General features: G+C 52.7%; 6 protein-coding genes across 6 annotated transcripts; 3 read left to right on the forward strand and 3 right to left on the reverse strand.

Annotated features, from left to right (window-relative positions):
• Positions 1-329: 329 nt before the first annotated feature.
• Positions 330-1,636, reverse strand: ASPACDRAFT_1891366 (intradiol ring-cleavage dioxygenase). The gene is made up of 2 exons (XM_020198616.1): positions 951-1,636; positions 330-866 (listed from the first exon to the last, which is right to left on the reverse strand). Exons 1-2 carry the CDS (start codon positions 1,591-1,593, stop codon positions 502-504), a joined length of 1,008 nt encoding a protein of 335 aa, XP_020052288.1. The 5' UTR covers positions 1,594-1,636; the 3' UTR covers positions 330-501.
• Positions 1,637-2,865: 1,229 nt separating this feature from the next.
• On the reverse strand, positions 2,866-3,848 carry ASPACDRAFT_126233 (uncharacterized protein). Its single transcript, XM_020196896.1, has 3 exons — positions 3,653-3,848; positions 3,484-3,576; positions 2,866-3,425 (listed from the first exon to the last, which is right to left on the reverse strand). The coding sequence occupies exons 1-3, from the start codon at positions 3,686-3,688 to the stop codon at positions 3,207-3,209; spliced, it is 348 nt and encodes a 115-aa protein (XP_020052289.1). The 5' UTR covers positions 3,689-3,848; the 3' UTR covers positions 2,866-3,206.
• A 2,046-nt stretch (positions 3,849-5,894) lies between these two features.
• Positions 5,895-7,769, forward strand: ASPACDRAFT_54827 (uncharacterized protein; the record flags this gene model as incomplete). Its single annotated transcript, XM_020202924.1, has 4 exons — positions 5,895-5,941; positions 6,005-6,305; positions 6,363-6,764; positions 6,828-7,769. 4 exons carry the CDS (start codon positions 5,895-5,897, stop codon positions 7,767-7,769), a joined length of 1,692 nt encoding a protein of 563 aa, XP_020052290.1.
• Positions 7,770-10,187: 2,418 nt separating this feature from the next.
• Positions 10,188-11,567, forward strand: ASPACDRAFT_47308 (uncharacterized protein; the record flags this gene model as incomplete). The annotated part of the gene is made up of 2 exons (XM_020201932.1): positions 10,188-10,650; positions 10,744-11,567. The coding sequence occupies 2 exons, from the start codon at positions 10,188-10,190 to the stop codon at positions 11,565-11,567; spliced, it is 1,287 nt and encodes a 428-aa protein (XP_020052291.1).
• A 490-nt stretch (positions 11,568-12,057) lies between these two features.
• On the reverse strand, positions 12,058-13,023 carry ASPACDRAFT_1891369 (3CxxC-type zinc finger protein). Its single transcript, XM_020198617.1, has one exon. It carries the CDS (start codon positions 12,798-12,800, stop codon positions 12,270-12,272), a length of 531 nt encoding a protein of 176 aa, XP_020052292.1. The 5' UTR covers positions 12,801-13,023; the 3' UTR covers positions 12,058-12,269.
• Positions 13,024-15,299: 2,276 nt separating this feature from the next.
• ASPACDRAFT_1891370 (uncharacterized protein) lies at positions 15,300-17,046 on the forward strand. Its single transcript, XM_020198618.1, has 2 exons — positions 15,300-16,019; positions 16,091-17,046. The coding sequence occupies exons 1-2, from the start codon at positions 15,309-15,311 to the stop codon at positions 16,958-16,960; spliced, it is 1,581 nt and encodes a 526-aa protein (XP_020052293.1). The 5' UTR covers positions 15,300-15,308; the 3' UTR covers positions 16,961-17,046.
• Positions 17,047-18,450: the final 1,404 nt, after the last annotated feature.

Here is an 18,450-nt window from a genome sequence, read left to right on the forward strand (position 1 = left end):
AAGATCCTTCTCATGGGATTGGATCTCAGGGCTTGGCTCTGTGGGGAACGGGTCATTTTATATCCTGCCTGGCGTGGCATCGACGTCGGAGTCTTTGGTCGTGGACAATGACATTGCAGCAATATGAGGTCCAGCAGGGTCAAAGGCATGTGCGTTAGTCGGCTCTTTGGTAACCGAGACACAACAGGTCGATACATTGTTGTCGAGGGGAGATCGCCCGACATTTCGGAAGTGCCCAAAGAACAGACATCTTTTGTCCTATATCGATCACATGACCGGCACCGTGCCCTAGACGAAAGAAAGCACGGTTGCCACAGTGAATGTATTCTGTTGCATATGATCTTGCTCAAGCATGTCTGACACGCTGCTAATCGGTCGCCTCGAATTCTATTGCTACTTTTCTCTAAGATGTACGAAGTAAAACGATACACCAGTCCACCTTTCTCTCCACCAAGCAATTCTAACTCACCCTTCCCCACCTCCCTCTCGGAAATTCCAGCCTCACAATCCATAATCAACATCTCCCCTGCTAAACCGCTCAATAGCCGAAGTATCAACTCCGATCGTGATGTACCCGATCACCCCATTCCTCACGTCCTTGCCATCCGCCGGCACCACCGAGACCACCGGGTTATACCCGCCCTCAGTATCGCCCGAGAAGATAGAGTCCTCCGCATTGGTAGTGCGGTTAATCTGCGTGTGCGAGACGTACGGCTCAAGCGCCATAAGCTCGCGCTCCAGCTCCTCAGCAAAGTAGATCTGGCCCGTGCTCACCGTGTGGCTGGAGGTGATGGTCCCGTTCTCGCGGAGCGTCCAGTCCGTGTGCACCTGGACGTGGATATGGATTGCGCGTTGAATGTAGAAGCCTACCCAAGATCCAAAACATCAGCTCTAATCCGCTACATTATAGGGCTGGGGTCAGCGAGAGGAGGAGTATGCGGTTCACTCACCCGGAAAGATAGTCTTCATCTCCATGACCCCGGCCTCATCGGTCGGCCACATCCCGCGCAACCACGTGGTGTCATCAGTATGCAGATCCGTCGTGCCCAAATCATAGGTAGTATCGTTAAGGTTGAGCTCATGCAACAAGTCCTCAAAGGGAGTGTTGGGCGACAGCCCCGTGAAACTCGAGTACGAGCCCGTCGCGTTGCAGTGCCAGAAGTCCACGAGCACGTTGGGCAGCGGCTCGCACGTGGCCATGTCTAGCACGCCGACGTCCAGCCACAGCGGCACCCCGACCTGGTCTTCTGTCATGTCCTGGCGGAGGGTCTGCGAACGCGGCCAGACGTAGGGACCCCGGGTCACCTCCGGGGTCAGCACGCAGGTCTCGTTCTGGATGGTTTCGTAGAAGGGGGCTTCGGTGTGTATCTCGTAGGTTGCGTTGTGATGGTGCTCGTCAGCCCAGCGTTTGGTGAGGGCGTTGCGCGCGGCCATGCGTCGCTTGTTGAAGGTGGCGGCGTGGCCGGGGCACCGCTTGAGGAGCTCATTGCGGCGGTGGAGGGCCGCGGGAGCGAGTGGCTCATGCGGGCCGGGGTGCGCCGTGGCTGTTAGGGCAGCGGTCGAGAAGAGGATGAAGAGGGAGCTGAGATGCATTTTGACGGATGCCTTGCGCAGTGTTCTGGGGGTCAGGTTTCTGGGAGTATGAGTTGTAGTGATGGGAAGGCTCTGATAACCGGCAAACATGCTGGATTTATACCTGCTTCCCCGGGGAAATCATCGGCGGAAAGTGTCCTTCACTCCTCGAGGACGACTCGATTGGGAAGGCACGCTGCGCAGATTGTGGGTGAAGCGATCGGCAAGGTCTTCATCGGCATCCATGCCAACCTGACCGGCCCTCAATACCACCGCATAAACCAAGGCATATTGTGGGTCTGAGAGGAATCTTGCTGCCTTGACGGAGTTGTATTGCTCCCTGATGGAGACTAGCAACGCCAGTCGTGGGAGATGCTTATCTATCTCTGCGAGCTTCTGAAAATGGCTTGTGCATGTCTTGGCCCGACTTATCATGGCTCCTAGGAGGTGCACCTCATTATCTATATACAATCTTGGCACTCCGATATCGAGCGAAAGCAACATGAACAGCTCTCGGCATTATCTTACCTTCCGGCGTGTATATACTCGGGAATCAGCTATAGTGATATTTCCCTGACTTGTATTAGCGTTTTCTCTGCGCTGTCCTAGAAGACTGAAATCTTAAGAACATCTCGAAAGCCTTTAGTAGTACGGTTGAGGTCTGATCTACGCGAAGCACACTACCCTAGCGGATACACAGAAATGATCTCGTGGGCACCGAGTGCCCTCCCACTCAAACATCGGCATCCACAATGGCGCAAGAGGTCCACCTTTCGACTAGAACCTCTTCAAGGCCCCAAGTTACTCTCACAAGCACATGATTTCTGTGTCTCGTTTCTCCACAGTCGGAACAAGGTTGGCTGCGCCAAGCCTCAACTTCCGCTGAGTCATCGGGACTTGCCACTCCCGGCTTCCATGCCAGGGGACCTACAGCATAGCATCGCCCAAGTATTTCGAGGCTATTTCGCACCGGTTCTGCAGACTGCAGGATCTTGCTGCCAGACGGGACTTCGCGATCTAGCCCGGATGCAGAAACCCGAGACCGGAATTCCGGCGGACACTCGAACACTGGACACTTTCAGGTGGGATGTGTGCATTCGACACGATTCTTACCACAGAGACGTCACATACCAAGTGCAGTGAGGTACTGCTCGCAGATAGCAGCGGGAAATAGCGGTATAGCTACTATTCTAAGCAAGAAGGACAGATCATGTCACGGTGCCCGGTACAGTTGGTTCTCAGACTTGGACGGTGATACATAGACTCCGGTGCCTCCACTTTAGTGTAGACCTTCCCATGATAAGAGTGTCCATCCTCTGCTGCAAGGCCTGATAGTAAAAACCATCTCCATTAATGCAAATCTGAGTGTGGCTATTGCATAGACACGAGCGTCTTCGAACTATGCCATCTGTGACACGTATGCCTGAGATCCACAGCCTCTTTTACCCCTACTCCGCACCCGAACACTCAATCAGCTCCAGCTTCAGCACCAAATTTAACAAATATCTAGACCGTCCACGATCTGATACATCAACCACACCCCCAGTCTATTCCACTTACTCCCCCCGATCTCCACAAAACCTGTATCCCTCACCGTGGATTATCGAATTAACAAAATCAAAGTCATTTCCTCTTCACAAAGGACTACTAGTCATCTCATACCCTAGCGAGCGATTTTGCCCTTGCTCTTGATTGGCACCATCGCCCACATTACTACCCTCAGGGACAGGAGCATACGGTCTGGATGTATCCTGGCGCAATGAGAGGGGGCTCCCGGCTTGGTCGGCGCCCTGGTCCAGTTCTTGGTGGCCGGAATTCAAGACCCATTTGGGGGAGTCAAAATACTTCCGTTGCTGGTGTCTGCTGTCAGCGAGTGCTTGTAGTCGCTGTAGAAACGGAGCGGGGGCTTACGATTTTAGACTTGCGTGCCTTATTCATGCTGTGACGATAGAGCGGTTCGGTGGCGTATTTGGCTAAGATCGTGCGTTCTTGCTCGGAGAGAGGCTAGACGGGAGAAGGAGTGTGTGAGTCTGGATCCAGTTCGCAGCACAACAGAGGGTTGCGGATGGGGAGAACGGACTTCGTCGCGGGTAAATATATTGTTTTGGTCGTTCATGACGGTGTCTTCGGTTGAGCCCTGTAGTATGGATTGACTGTGTCCTGTGATGAGCTTTTCCAAGGCGGAGATTGGCGAGGCTACACAATTTGTTCTATTGGTTCTTACAGAGTATGGATGTACGATTTTCAATGGCTGATCATAAAGCAGCTGTGGTTATAAGGTTACCTCAAGGAGAAGAAGAATACTGGCACTCATGGAGGTAATCGAGGTTCAAGCTGATTATTATATCCAGCAAGATTTGTCGAGTGGGGCAAGACACCTCCTTCTGGAACAGGGAACCCCAATCATGACGTTCGATACTGTTGCTCGAATCTATCACCCAGCGTAGATCGCGCAGCACGCCACAAACTTAATCGGCCACGCCTATAAAGTAAGTCTCGTCCCTGTAAGATATCTATCTGCCGAAGCGAATTCATGAGTGGCTGTCTTAATCTCGTCCAAGAACGTTACATCAGTTCTCGGTGGAAGAAGCTCAATTGGATGCGGCGCGGTCTGTATTCTGTCTTGCGGGGCCTAAAAAAGTTGAAGAGCAAAAGTGAATCATAATGACCTCACATTCGCAGAATTGTTGCCACCATTCTTGGCTTGATTGTTAGGAATCAACTCACTGTCCTGTATTGGTCCCCTTTTGAGGCATATGCTATTAGCCATAGGCTTTTTTCATGCTGGGCTTTTGTGAGCCAGACATTCTCACACGTGGGGACCTCACCCCCTTCTAATCCTCTGTTAGCAATGTCCGCGCAGTCCTTTCTCGCTCAAATGGGCGGAGCTGAGATCTACTGAGATAGAGTTGGTCGTTGTGGGGCTGCCTCTTGGCGCAGATCCGGCATACTCCGTCCACCCTCCCGGTACCGACCGGGCAACGACCCAGTGTTCTCGTATTTCAAAGTCGGGATCCTTTCGCGCAGACTCCCGAGGGTTTCGCAGTAGGGCTCGTAAGAGGTGAGACTGCCTCTCGCGCGGGTCATGTGGTCACGTCTAGGTGCGGAAGAGGTCGATCCAGGCGGAGGGGGGTTGTGCGTTGGTGTGTCGGGATCGGCGCGGGGTAGTTGAGCGGAGACTCTTTGAAATTTGAGTTGATGTCTAGGATGATTCTTTTTGTGTAAGTCACGCACCGATTCAAATGATCAGTATGGCACATTGGTCTCATGGGTGTGCGTTTCGAGGATCTACTTCCTCTGTGTGCGCTTTCACTTCCCCCTTTACAATTGAGGTGCCATCTTACGACGGCAGGGTAGTGGTGGGTGATACCTCGTTGGCCCTGGTGTGATAGATGTATTGGCTCTTGCAACCAACAAGTCACGTTCAATAGTAATCCCTGATATCCTGTACTTTTGGCTGAACCTCGGTCTCCACATAAGTTTAGGTTCCAGACCGTGTCAAATCTTGGATTGCCGTCAATGTTGGAAGGTATTGCGACGTGACGGGTTTCCGTCCTAATGCATGAGATTGTGATGACTGAGTTGGTGCAAGCGCTATTTGCTTTGTTCGAATGTCAAAGTCAACCGGTAGCTCATAGCGAAGTATATTTTGTGGCTTGGATATAAGCACTAACGTTCGTGTGACGCGTTAGGACTATTCTGCCCGGTCGGGTAGTCAAAGGGGAGATCTGTTCCAAGATGCCGGCATATAAGGAGCAGAACTTGTCCAATTGTACTCGCAACAAATGAGCTCTCGTGAACAAAGCTGTATTACAGAAGCTTTCAGGATACGCCGCTGCGCAAACATGAAGGCTCTTACTAGACTTTCTTACCAGCCAGCCCAGTGGGGGTTGATCAACGCTGAGCCTAAACTCTGCGCTAGGAACCTCGAACAGTTTACCTACATTTTGACTAGCGCTTACAGCTGCTTATGCCGTTGACCAGACTATAGCCTCCAGGAGACCAACAGAACATGGCGTATCTGGTCACTCTTTGCATCTTTGCAGGCCCTGTTGGGCTCTCATTCGCCAACGCGACCGGCCGATCCTTGGAGAAGTCAGCCCTAATTCATTAGCTGCACGGGATAACGCATCAAGTGCTTGACTTCTCCTGTTACATCCCCACCATGTCACGCTCTCCTCCATCTGGTAGACGAATTCACTAATAAAATCGGTTCTAGCAGATTGTCGATTCAACTCCCATTCTCCACCTCGACAGGCACGCGCGTGCCTATTAGCGATCCAGTGACCGGCGCCGCCGGTCGCCATTATTTAAAGACCATCATGGTTCGATCGGATATAACTGCCTCCATAATCATTTTCACCACTCGGTTCACTGGCTATTTTCTTCCTCCTCTTCCTCTTCATCATATAATTTTGACTATCACGCAAAGTATCTTCCCCCTCCCTGGCGTGCAGCATGGAAAGCGCATCATCGCTTCCGTGATTGAGGCGCGAGCGGAAAAGAACGATGATGCCCCCTGGGTCTCCCTGCCCATCGACGAGGAGAATATATCCCAGGGCTTCATAGACATTTCCATTCGCACCTTCAACAACGCAGCCAACCACGCCGCGCACTGGCTTCGAAAGAGCCTCCCCGAGACGTCGGAGCCATTCCAGAAGTTCGCCTACGCTGGGCCGAAAGACCTCCGCTACCCAATCCTGGCAGTCGCCGCCGCGAAGCTGCAAAAAGTGGTGCGTGTCAAGTCTTGCATCAAGCAGTAATGAGTCGCACCGCTAATCACATACTAGCTCATCCTACCCTCCCCGCTGGTGACGGCAGAGGCACAACGCCGCATTTTGGAGTTGCAAAAGTGCACCGTGTACCTGCGGCCCTTGGCCATGAAAGCTCAGGTAGATGCTATTCTGCACGATGCACCGCGTATTCAGACAATCGACATCCCAAATGTTGAGGCGTTCCTCAAAGAGACCGAAGCAGAGCCCGTCACGTACAGCAAAACATGGGACGAGGGCAAAAACGATCCGTGGCTGGTGTTCCACACCTCGGGGACGACCGGAAATCCCAAGCCGGTGACCTGGACGCACCGGATGATGGCCTCAATCGACATGATGGCAGCCGCCCCGAACATCAAGGACAGCATAGTCCACCGCGCCGCCAACCACCGACTCTTTACCCCTATCCCGTCACTCCACGTATGGCCCCCTATCCACCCCTACAATAGTGCCACCAAATAAAACATACCAACAACCCCGAAGCTGACAGGAATGATGCTCATCCTCGCCACAACAAGCTACGTAAACATGACCGCCGTCCTCGGCCCCTCCACAGCCCTCACCCCGGCCACAGTCATCTCCGTCTTCCAAAACACACACATAGACGGCACCCTCCTCCCACCGGCTCTGATCGACGCCCTCTGCCTGTCAGAAGCCGGGCTGGCCGCCCTCCGCAGTCTCAGCTTCCTGGTGTACACCGGCGCCCCGCTGGCCGCCAAATCCGCCGCGATGCTGACACCCTACATCCCCGTAGTGATCAACGGAGTGGGCACCACCGAAGCTGGGGGATACTTCGCGACGCACCACGAGCACCGCGACGCCGACGCCTACCTGTGGCTATCGTTCGCGCAGCAGAAGGGCGCCACCTTCGAGCCCCGCACCGCCGACGGGCTGCACGAGCTGGTATTCGTCCGCGATGATCCCGCAACAATCTCTAAGGATGGAGATATAGACACAGACGACGAACCCGTCATCTTCCAGACCTACCCACACCTTACGAGGTTCGAGACCCACGACCTCTGGCGCCCCCACCCCGTCCACAGGGACTTGTGGCAGATCGTCGGCCGCACGGATGACTACGTGCCCCTCTCGCACAGTGATGGACTGCATGCCTCGTTGCTGGAGCCCGAGATCACGGCCCATCCTGCTGTCAAGACGGCGTTGATTGGGGGGCATGGCCGGGCGAAGCCGGTGCTCTTGGTGCAGCTGGTGGAGGGGACAGCGGCATCGGGGTTTGAGGTGGAGAGTCTGCGGCCCTATGTGGAGAAGGTGAACGCGCGAGTTCATGAGTGTGTACGGTTGGAAATGGGGCGGGTGATTGTGGCCAGCGAGGAGAAGCCTTTCTTGTATACGGCGAAGCAGAGCGTCGCGCGGATGCAGAGTTTGAAGCTGTATGAGGCAGAAATAGAGGCACTGGAAGGGTAGCCATGTGCCCTTCCACGGCCAGGCGATTGAGATTCTAGGACAAGATGTTCGAAGACTGCGGTGCACCGCTACCATCGACACGTATTCCGATGCAATCCAGCCGATAGACTGCGTCAAAAGTCACGATGAGCAGACATTCGATAAGCAGCAGCATGGTTTCATTGCACTGGCTCCGGAGCCTAAATCCTCCAACTCGGACAAGTAATCGCGGTTAGAATGTGTGATTTATGGATTTCTTGAGGTGGCGGGCGTTCTCGGTTATTACTCCAGGCGACCTAAAGACCCTGACCCTGATTTTGCAAGTGACAGGGCCCGAATGTGATGGGCGTCACGCAGCAGCGGTAGGCTGGCTTGGCTCCCAGACTATCAAAATACATGGGCTATTCTGAATTGTACAAAGCAGTGCACAGCTGCACCCAGCACATCACAGACAAGACGGAGGGACGGGACTGAAAGGGACCGGTCAATTGCACTGTGACACTAGACAGGACCGGCCAGACAATACAGAGTGTAATTGCTTAACACGAACTGCAGCAAATACGTGACTAGCTCTTGCTCTCTTGACTTATTTACATCACATATTAATGCCCAAATTCCCTGACCATCTCATTGTATGATCCCCTTTCTTTATCTCATGTAAGAGTAGATGGTCAAAGTTTCTATCACGATTCTCCCGGCCGGCACGAGTGGTTTGCCCTAGGACTTACCCGATCGCCACGCCACCTGTCAAGCTATCGTGGCGCTTTCTTTCCGCATCCCATGTCGGAGGATTAATCTGGCCCGGGAACACCTCCCCTGCCACGGGCCCGCCTTCACCATATTTGATCGTCGTCAGAACGCAGGCATGGGTGGCATTCACGCCGTGGTGTTTTCCGCAGTCGCTAATGCCCTCGTCATGTCCCCCCACCCGCTTTAGATGCTCAAGGTGTGCGAGACACCCATCACTGCGGCATGCCCGCGCAGGATCTAGCGTTGCTGGCCCTCGTGAGAGCCTTGGTTCTAATGTATTCAGGTAGGAAGAGCTCATCTGTATTGATAGCATGTGATCGGTCGCTAGGCTGTAAACTACAGCGTAGTCAGTTGCTACCCCGTGGCAGGGCCCATAACATTCTAGGGGACCAGAACGACGGGCTGAGCCTCCAGGCTGAAAGCTCTTCCGAACCGATTTCACTGGATATATGTCCACCAACCGGGTTTCTTCGCTAGGCTACGGCTTGGGGTCCTAAGATGCCCTTCTGCTTGTCGAGCTTGCAAACAACACATAGCAGTGATTAGGTCACCTTCCTACGAAGATGTTGTCTGCATGCCACAGACAGCTTGCACTGCATCACCACGAGTAAGGCTGTGATGCTTGCTTAGGTCCCAAATGTGCACTGCCTTGAAGTCACTGGGTGAGCACGCCGGCTAGTTATGCAAACTGACTGCGCCAGCACTCGGCCGTTGTCTCTTCTGTGGCGCATGGTGGCGCATGGTGGCGTATGTAGTGACTGACACGACTGCGCGGCACGAACAGGGTGGTCAAACAGGTTGAATGAACGCGCAAATACATCCATCGAAGAAAAGGACTAAACCCATGGATTTGGATGCGCGCAAACACGTCAAAACAAGGAAAGAACATTTCACGAAGAAAAGAAAGCACCAAATACATCTCCGAACACAACGAAAAGCCAAGACATTATTTCACACGATACTACCCCATGTATATCAAGCAGCAGCGCCTAGTCTCCGTCTCCCAAGCCTTTCACTCCATCCATCGCAGTATTGCTCGAACATACGCATCACGATGCATGCTGGGCTGTGAGCCCCGGCAATTATGACGCCATGATACAGCTGTTAGACTTAGTGTTAGACTTATCAATTTCTGAGGGTGCATCTCAAGCGTCAATGGGGAGGTCGGCTCTGTGGCTGTGTACGTTTCCCCGCTAGCCGATTTGCCGCCGGCGCTAAGTCAAAAAGCACAGCAATTCTCATCCAATCGAGGACAGCGCCTCGCCCAAAAGACACTCGGAAATGGTCCGCTGCTTAATGAGAAGGCGGGTAAGTTGTGGTTCGCGAATAACCATGGATAGTGACATCCCATAGTCTGACTATCCCGACGCAGCCTTGGAGAGATTCACTGCCAGGGGTTAACGCTCGAGGCGAGCGATCCAGATAGGAAAGATCGAATCATCTAGATGCGATTTGAGAATAATTTCTCGGTCGCCCTTCGTAACTGGTAATGGTGCTTAAGCTCGTCCAAAGGTCGACCTTATATGAACCTGAGTGAACGACCACGACAGCATTCATCGACACAACCGATCTTCTCTATTTTCTTCCAGTGATCCTGAAGTCATACACAGTTACACCCACGATCGCTTCTTGCTCTTGTACCTCAGCAACAAGGCAGAAAGGACCTGAAGGAAACCTAACCATTCAGTCATGGACACAGTCCCAGTTTCGGAACAACGGAAGATTTTTCTCGCATGCAAGGCGATCTTCAGTGGCTCGAACGCGAATCTACGAAAGAAGAAGCTCGTGCAGGCTCAGCTGCAGAGCCATAAAAGCTCGCTACAGAAGCTGATACCGAACTACACCCTCGAACGCACTCTGCCCGTGGTGCGGAGCTTCTTGGAGAATGGCCTTTTCCAGTCTGAGAGTAAAGCCCAAAGGCAGTTCCCTGGACTCTTAGAGCCATGCGTGGTGCAGAAAACCCAGCATGCAGCCCTGGAACAGCAAGCATCGCGCTCCAATGAACGGGCTCTTCAAGAGGTTGCGAAGACATACGAGGCTGAACAGAAGCACGCAGAAGAAGAGGTCGTCGCCCCGGAGCCTCCTCTGGCCCCGACAGCGATGGTGACTGAGAAAGCGGCGGTCGCACAGCAGACATTAGGGAGGGATTCAGGTATTGCCCCATGGGATACGATCCCTTTCCGTCATATTGCCTTAGCCACTTGTCACAGCCTTCGTCCACTGACTCGGGATTGACTGCCTCCAGATCATACCCCATCTTCCGATCAACCGCCCACCTCTTTGTTTCCCCTGTATCTGCCCTACCACGCGCAGCATCAAGTCCTCACCACTGTCCAACAGGTTCTGGAGGATGGCATCTTCGAGTTCTGCCAGCAATGGCTACCGGACGAACTCATCAGCCGAGGCTGGGACTGTGCAGCGGCGGTCGAGCTCAGCAAATGGACGCGTCTTCTCGGCCGATGGTCGTCGCAGCTACCCGAGGGCACGCTCCGTCCGACGGACCTCCCTCTGGAGACAATCCTCGCGGCCGTGGTGAAGATCCGGCATACTGCGGTGCATCGCCTCCCCACGACTGCGCAGGGGGTCTGTGATCTTGTGGCCGTCGCCGGAAAACTGGCGGCGACGCTGGGCGATACGTTGCGCGGCGCGCAGCTGGATGACCTGCATCGTGACTTGCAGGAGAAGATCCAGATCCTAGAATCGAATCTGAGTCTGCTGGAAGCGACTCTCGCCTGCCAGTTGGACGGCATCCAGGCGGAGCGGGATCGGCTGGATCGGGAGGAGCAGGCGCTCCGGGCGAAGACGATCCAGGACGATGGCGAGAACAAGCGCATGGTCGGGCTGCTGGTGGAGCGGGCGATCGATCAAATCTTTACCGTCTCGATGGTCGAACCCGGGGCGGCAGGGCTTGATAGAGGCGATGTAGAGTACTGGCGTTACGTGGGCTGGCTCCGAGGCCTGTTCCACTGTAGCTCGGCCCCGAAACACTCTGGGTTGGGTCTAATGATTATGGGTGCCATCTCCTGCTTTCTCGTCCTGGCGTGGGTGGCATGGCGTGGGGTTTTATAGGGTGAGTCCTTGTAGGCTGCCCAAGCGCGTCCACGGCCGCACATTTCTGTCATTCGCAATTTCCTAGTTTTGCCCTTGCTTTGCATTCCTTTCTTGAGTAAGGTCTCCTATCATAGTGCAATGATACCTCTTTTCCATCCTTTTGTATGAAATTTTCACTTTTGCTCTTGTGTTTGAAGGATTTCAGGTTCACGTCAGTCGTATCGGCGGGACACTTGAACTAAGACCTCAGACCTCGCGGTTAGACTGATGATAGCAGAATAAGGTAGATTCATTCCTGGTAGAACTACCTCGACATGGCTTATGAATTGCCGGTGCATCCATGTACAGTGAGGTCCGAAACCTAGCCTGCATGATTCAGCCAGACTTACTCCACCCAACGGAGGGCTTGGATACCGAAATGTTCGACGCCCATCGTCACAAAGACAAGCTACTCTAGCCACACAGCCCTCTATACTACGACAAATGCCTGCTGCTACTATTGAATCCTGTTCTCTGTATTGGATATCTTCTGCTTCGCCTCGGGGTATTAACACTTAAAAGCACCGGCTATTCGGGCTTCACACAGGGGATCGAGCTAGCCCCCCCATCAGCAAAAGTCACTCAGACAGTGATTACAGATTGGGCGACGACCGAAAAACCATGTCTATCATCAGGACTTTCTCCCACTTCCAACTTTCCGTGACGTCCGAAATCGATTAATCACAAGGTAGCAAAGAGTGCAGTCAACTCCTCCACATCGCCACCCCCCAAGCGCTTGCCTACAATGCAGTGGCCCGCCTTACAGCCCTCGCATAGAGCTTTATTGTGAGGGCCTTTCGAGGTGTCATCATAGTCGGGCGGAGTCATCGGAACGCCATGCCACTTTTTGAGACGATACGCGACACGCTCGGCATAGGAATCATCCAGTTTCGGCCGGCTAAGGGCATTGCAGCGCTTGCAACGCTGGTGATAAATACGCGCGTTGTACTTGTTGTCGGGGAACTTGCGGATCGTGATGGCGACGGCCTTGCTTGACCACCCGCTGGCCTTGCAGGTGGGGTTGCGGCAGACGAAACGTCCCATGACGTTCGTGTCTTTGTAGTCAATCTGACCGGTCTCGTTATCATGCGGATGAAAGGTGATGAAGCTGAGGCCGTCATTCTCTAGGAGCGATTGCACCTGCTCGTGTAAGGCCGGAAACATAGACCATGGCTTGGGAGGCTGCCGCTTCTTGGTGGGCTTGGAAGGCATCTTGCAAAAATCAATGAATCTAAGTATGTGTGTGTGTGCACGTGCGTCAGCAAAGCTTTCGAATAGAATGGCTTGAGAACGGCCTTGCAATTGCTGATGCGAGTATGGCAGACAGTAAACGAATCACAAAGGAAGCTGTCCAGATCTTGGACTCTTTTTCTGAGAATGAATCGAGTATACAACTGGCCAAGAACCGCGGGAAACTTTCTTTGTGTACTAGCAGGATACCCCAAACTCGGGGAGGCTGTTGCACTATTTATGCCATGCTAACCCTCCGGGCTATGGCAATATAATGCCCATTGTTCTGGCTTCAGATTGAACGGAACGAGGCTGACCGTTAGGCAGAAGGGTGACAGGGGTGCGAGCTGAGCAAACGTACGACACTTTGTTGCGATCAGAAAAGAGAAGCGCATGCGTCGCCAGATCAAAGGTCACTAAACCAATGTATCCGCCTTTACAAAAGTAATGAACAGGCAGGCTTTAGTGCTCTCAGATTTTAGCGTTACACATTTGTTCTCAATTCGAGCACTCCATTCTGGAATCGCAGACCCAACCAAATATCCAAGAGCTAACCGATAACCATAGCCGACCCTTAGGGAAAGACAAATAGGGATAGCACGAGCGAGTACTTGCACCGCCACACTGCTGTCACAATCATGTGGCTCAGTTTTGATTTTCACACCAGCCAACTGCTGAGCGGGGCTGTGGATTCTTTACATGGTATTGGGTGACGCTTGAAAAGCAAGGCGCCTGCGCCATCACGCCTTAACCGCCAATGTTATCTTATCGATCCAAGTTCCATTAGACCGACACCAGCTCCAACGGGTGATATCAAAACATAGTACGACCAGTCTCGATCGAACTGGCTAGTGCGCGGTGGAGGCTGTGCCATTTCTTGGTGCCAGAGGCTTTTGATTCATGACCAAAAGCAGAAAAACAATACCAATATTACTCATTAACCGTATCCAAGGAGCCATTGTAGTGACGTAGTTGTTCACTTTTATGAATGAAATCCTATTCCTGGTATTTTACAACATCCTTTTTGCTAGGACATCTGCAACGCCTACCATTGAAACAAGAGAAAGGGAAATCTCATGGATAGATTGCCCGCCTCCTGAACTTTCGTCAACATGAATCATCTGTCGGTGGAGAAAGCCTGTGTCCAGACTATCCAATGCAAAATTCGTGGATTATGGATTCTAAATATTCTCTAGAGCTCAGAATGATGATCTCCAGGAATATGAGTCATATCTGGGAGAGTAGTGATATTTGAGGTAATATCCTTATACCCAAAACTGCCATTTTGTTTCTTTCCAATCTGGAGAGAAAATTGACCTGCAAAGTTGGGTATTCTCCTTGATAAACAGACCTCTAAGGCTCGAAATTATCCCTCGGGCATTCAGGCCCAGACGATGCTAAGATCAGAGGAAAAGAAACAACAACCAACAACACCCACTTGAAAAAACGCTAAAGCGGTTTGTCTATCAATTTCGCAAACTCTCATCACTATACTCTGTGAGGATGGTTTGTCATTGAGTGCCCGAATTCTACCGGTGGTGATACAAATGACCTTTCCTGATGGCTTTTGCGCTTGGGGCAATTCGCCCAAAGGCGATCGCAAGGTGACGAGGAGTTTTTATTCGATGTAAAGAGGCCCCAAGAGATTACGACAAAGGGGCATCGATAGAGTGTAACAAGCAAACAAGCCTGCGTGTGTCTATCCACGAACCGAACAATCAATATAGCTAAGCGTCTTACTGCTGCGAAAACGACTTCCCTTCGACCTTGTCGATTCTTGAAGGATTTTGGGTCGAAGTCCTTCACGAGCCGCACCTGGAAAGCAATCTTAGTTCATCCGCGCCCACGAGAGTATAGCCTCCATATGACATGAGGTCTCTTCTTCTCCACCTCATGCAGCCTCGTCTGCTCACGTTGACGGCCGTGACCGGTTGACCCTCCATTGGAAGTGGCCAAATAAAGCAACTGCTGCTTCATTCGCTGCGTCGCTTTGGGGTCTCCGAAACGATATTCTTTTAGCACGTCCACGCCCTGGTTGACGACGAACTCTCTCTGGCATGGGTACACAAGCAAATAACCGTCTTTTCAGCAAATGGAGCAGTTGCAGCTGGCGGTCGGGGTATTCGGACAGCGGCGGAGACAGGGTGACGTGGAACTGCGCCACGCCGCAGCGGCAATTCCCGGCACGACGCCGGTCGGGATTGGTGTGAAAGCCATTGTTAAAACCTTGGAAGATTCCAGTAAACGATATTCCATAGGTGGGGATGATATAAACAGTGAAAGTTAATTTTGAGGAGAACGTCACATAGCCTTACGGAATGCGGGCCTGGTGCCAAGATTACCTCGGATAAACTATGTAGATGTAGATCAATCTGATATAGATGTGCACCGTGAGTCACAAGTGGGCCCACCCGCGAAATTAGCGTGGCAAATCTTCCATCCCTGAAAGCTTGCATCTTTCCCCTACCCCACCAACCCTCCCACCGCAAGATGGCTCACCAAGCCCACAGCATCAGCTGGAACATCCTCGCTCAGAATCTCCACCACCGATCGGCCCCAGCCTCCCCGGACACAACCCACCTCGTCTCAGATCTGTACTTCCGGTTCCGGCCCGCCCAGGGCAAGGAAATCGGCTACTTTGCCGAGTCCTTCACCCGCGCCGTCGAAGAGCACACCCACACGGAGCGGCGGAAGTACCGGGCGCAATATGAGCCTATCCACCCAGATGATTTGGTTCTGGATGATTGTCAGGCGGAGAATCTCCGGTCATTAGCGTACAAGTGGTGCACAGCCTACCAGGACCACAAGTGGCCTTACAGGACGGCTGTCAAGGAGGAAAGCCCTAAGTTGTGCCCGCACCGCGACTACGCCAGTGGCAGCAGCTTGCGCCGCCGGAGTGCTATCAGCAGTACCAGCAGCAACAGCAGCAGCAGCAGTATTGACAGCAGTAGTGCCGAGAGGTCCATGGAACATTGCGGATGCCCGTTACCCTACAGCGAGCGGCTCGGATCGGCCTTTCTGCGCCGCTACCGACGCAACGACTGCTACAAATTCATGGACGTCAATGCAGAAGCCTTCTACAACATGCAGGTGGTGAGCAGTCTCCTGCTCCTGGGGGAGATGGACCCTGTGCTACGGCTGGCCGCCACCCCGGGCAATGATCTGGCGGAGTGGATGGAGATGTACGAATGTTATTGCATGGTATGTACAGCCCACAACACCGAGAATGCATACAAACAAGGAAAACACGCCAGTCCTAATGCGATCGTCAGACCCCCGACCGCGGCTGGGACAAGCTCCTCGCCGGCGCGCTGCAGATGTACCTGACCCTGAACATTCTCTACAGCATCCCCGAACTCTGGGACCCGGCCTCGCGCCAGGCCGCCAATAAAAAGAAGTCCGACGGGTACCGCAACACCCGGATCTACCAGCGCACGCTGCGGCGCTGGACCTTCGAGGGCTCCTCCAACGAGGTCGCCCAGTACCTCCACCGCCGGTTTTTCGGCCTCGACGGCCACTTCCACTGGAAGACCCGGGTCACCGGCTACCGCCGGGAGCCTGGGTTCCTACCGCTGGTGGAGGCCACCAACGACGTCCGGGGCGCGAGGCTGGGATGGTTGAATGATGCTGGCAGCTCCGGCGAGACTTCCAGTCCTACTCTGGTGTTGACAAACAGGACATTCCCCTACGGCCAGGTGCCGTTCGATGTGTTCCTGAACTGCGGGGAGACGGCGGTCTATCGACCGCAGTTGACGGATGTGGCGCGTGTCGAGGCGTACCTGCGAGTGCGCGGGGGTCTCCCGCAGGAGTTGGTGGAGTATATCATGGCGCTGGCGGAGTACGATGGTCAGCATGCGCGACGGCTGCCGGTCCCGCACGATCCGCTGCACCGGGCTAACTGCACGGAGTTGCGCGAGTACCTCACGCGATGCTGGCAGGTCATGGTGCGATGCAACATGCTGGCGCAGGAGGTGGGGAAGAGGATCGATTGGGTCGCGCAGGTGGTCGAGACTTTGGATATGCTGGTGGCCAAGCCGCCCGGGAAGAAACTGTTCAAGCGCGAGCTGATGGGCGAGTATTGGGAGGTGACTATGGCGGGCGGGAGCGGAGAGTTGCCGCATCGGTTTCGGACGTATGATTGAGAGAAGGGCTATCGCGGACTGAGTAGATAATATGGGTACAGCATAGAAACATGTATATATCTTTATTCCAGATATTGAAAAACGCTTCTCATAATCTTGGCTTTATCTTCGATATCTGCTGTAAAACAGATTTTATTATTTACATATCATATATGAAGTATGTGCACTATTTTCACATGCAACTTGAATCCTCTCTCCGAATCCGTTCTGTCATGGATTTATGATTGTTTGCATTTTAAAAAGGCTTTCAGGATATTAGAGTGTAGGTCCGGCGGTCCGATGTTTATACGATTTGAGAAGATGTCAATCCTAATACGAACGCAGAAAGTTAAGGATGGTTCTTGAGGATTGGTCAAGCCTAGCCACAGGTCGGGTACAAAATTATCAAAACTTGTATCTACAGACTAGGTCCAAATACAAGATTCACAAACTAGGCCCACTAATTTATGGATAATATATATTGAATCCTGCATCATTTACTAAGAAGCTATTGAACTTGAAATCTGTGATTAGAATACAGTAAGATCTATAAAAGTAACAAATCATTTGAACATATCAAGTGAGGACTTCGACCGCATCATTCCTAGGCCTAGCCCGGTCCGATAATTTCCGTGGGGTGCAAGAAGGTAGACAATCGACCGGGCTGTGCTTATCTGGAACAAGGGGCTCCTTGCTTCAAGTACGGCCCATTGCCTCTAAGCCACCCCTCCACCTCATTGTGTGTTGCATTAGCTTATTACCACTGGTGGTAAGTAACCTCGTCAAATTCAGCCGGTGAAAGAACAGAGTCTCCAATATGGGAGTTTTCAGTGACAAAGGTTCCCTCTGCTGGCGACGGACCTTTTCTCGTTAGTTGGGAGGCAATCTTTGACCCTCTTCTACCTGACCTCATAGTCAGTCGGTATTCTTTCTTCCCTTCTTTTTCCTATCTATTGTGGGGTCAGCTTCAACCTGCAAACCTATCCTTGCCTACCATCGCTGCATTTGTTTCTGCAAATCTGCCATGGTGTGACCACAACCGGCCTTCTACTCTGTGCATCTCCTCGGCATATCGAAATCCTCCGACCAGCACGAGCCAGCCCCGCGGGGGCGCTAGTCGATTCTGCCACTGTCTATTGCTGAAAGTTGTCGATAATAGCTTGTTTACCAGTGTCCAAGATTCTCTAGCAATTTATCTCGGTATGAGAGAGGTTTCTGATATAATAACTACTGGAAGCAACGTGGGAGTCCCCCAAGCTCACGACCTAATCCACGGCCGCGCGGCTTCAGTCTGGATAGGCTTGTTGATCTGTGAGTGCTAATTATCCATATCGTCTGCCATAAATACCTGTCACTGTCATATTTCCACGGGATTTCGCAGATTATTGCCCCGACGGGGGCTTTTGATTTTGACAATAGACACGCACACCTTTTCATGTAAAAATGTGGTCGATGGTGTGTTCAGGCTGAGTGACGGCAGATGTTAGTGTCTTGCCATTCCGCCAATCTTT

This window comes from Aspergillus aculeatus (genome assembly GCF_001890905.1).
Source record: "Aspergillus aculeatus ATCC 16872 unplaced genomic scaffold ASPACscaffold_18, whole genome shotgun sequence".
In the NCBI taxonomy this organism is placed as follows: Eukaryota; Fungi; Ascomycota; class Eurotiomycetes; order Eurotiales; family Aspergillaceae; genus Aspergillus; species Aspergillus aculeatus.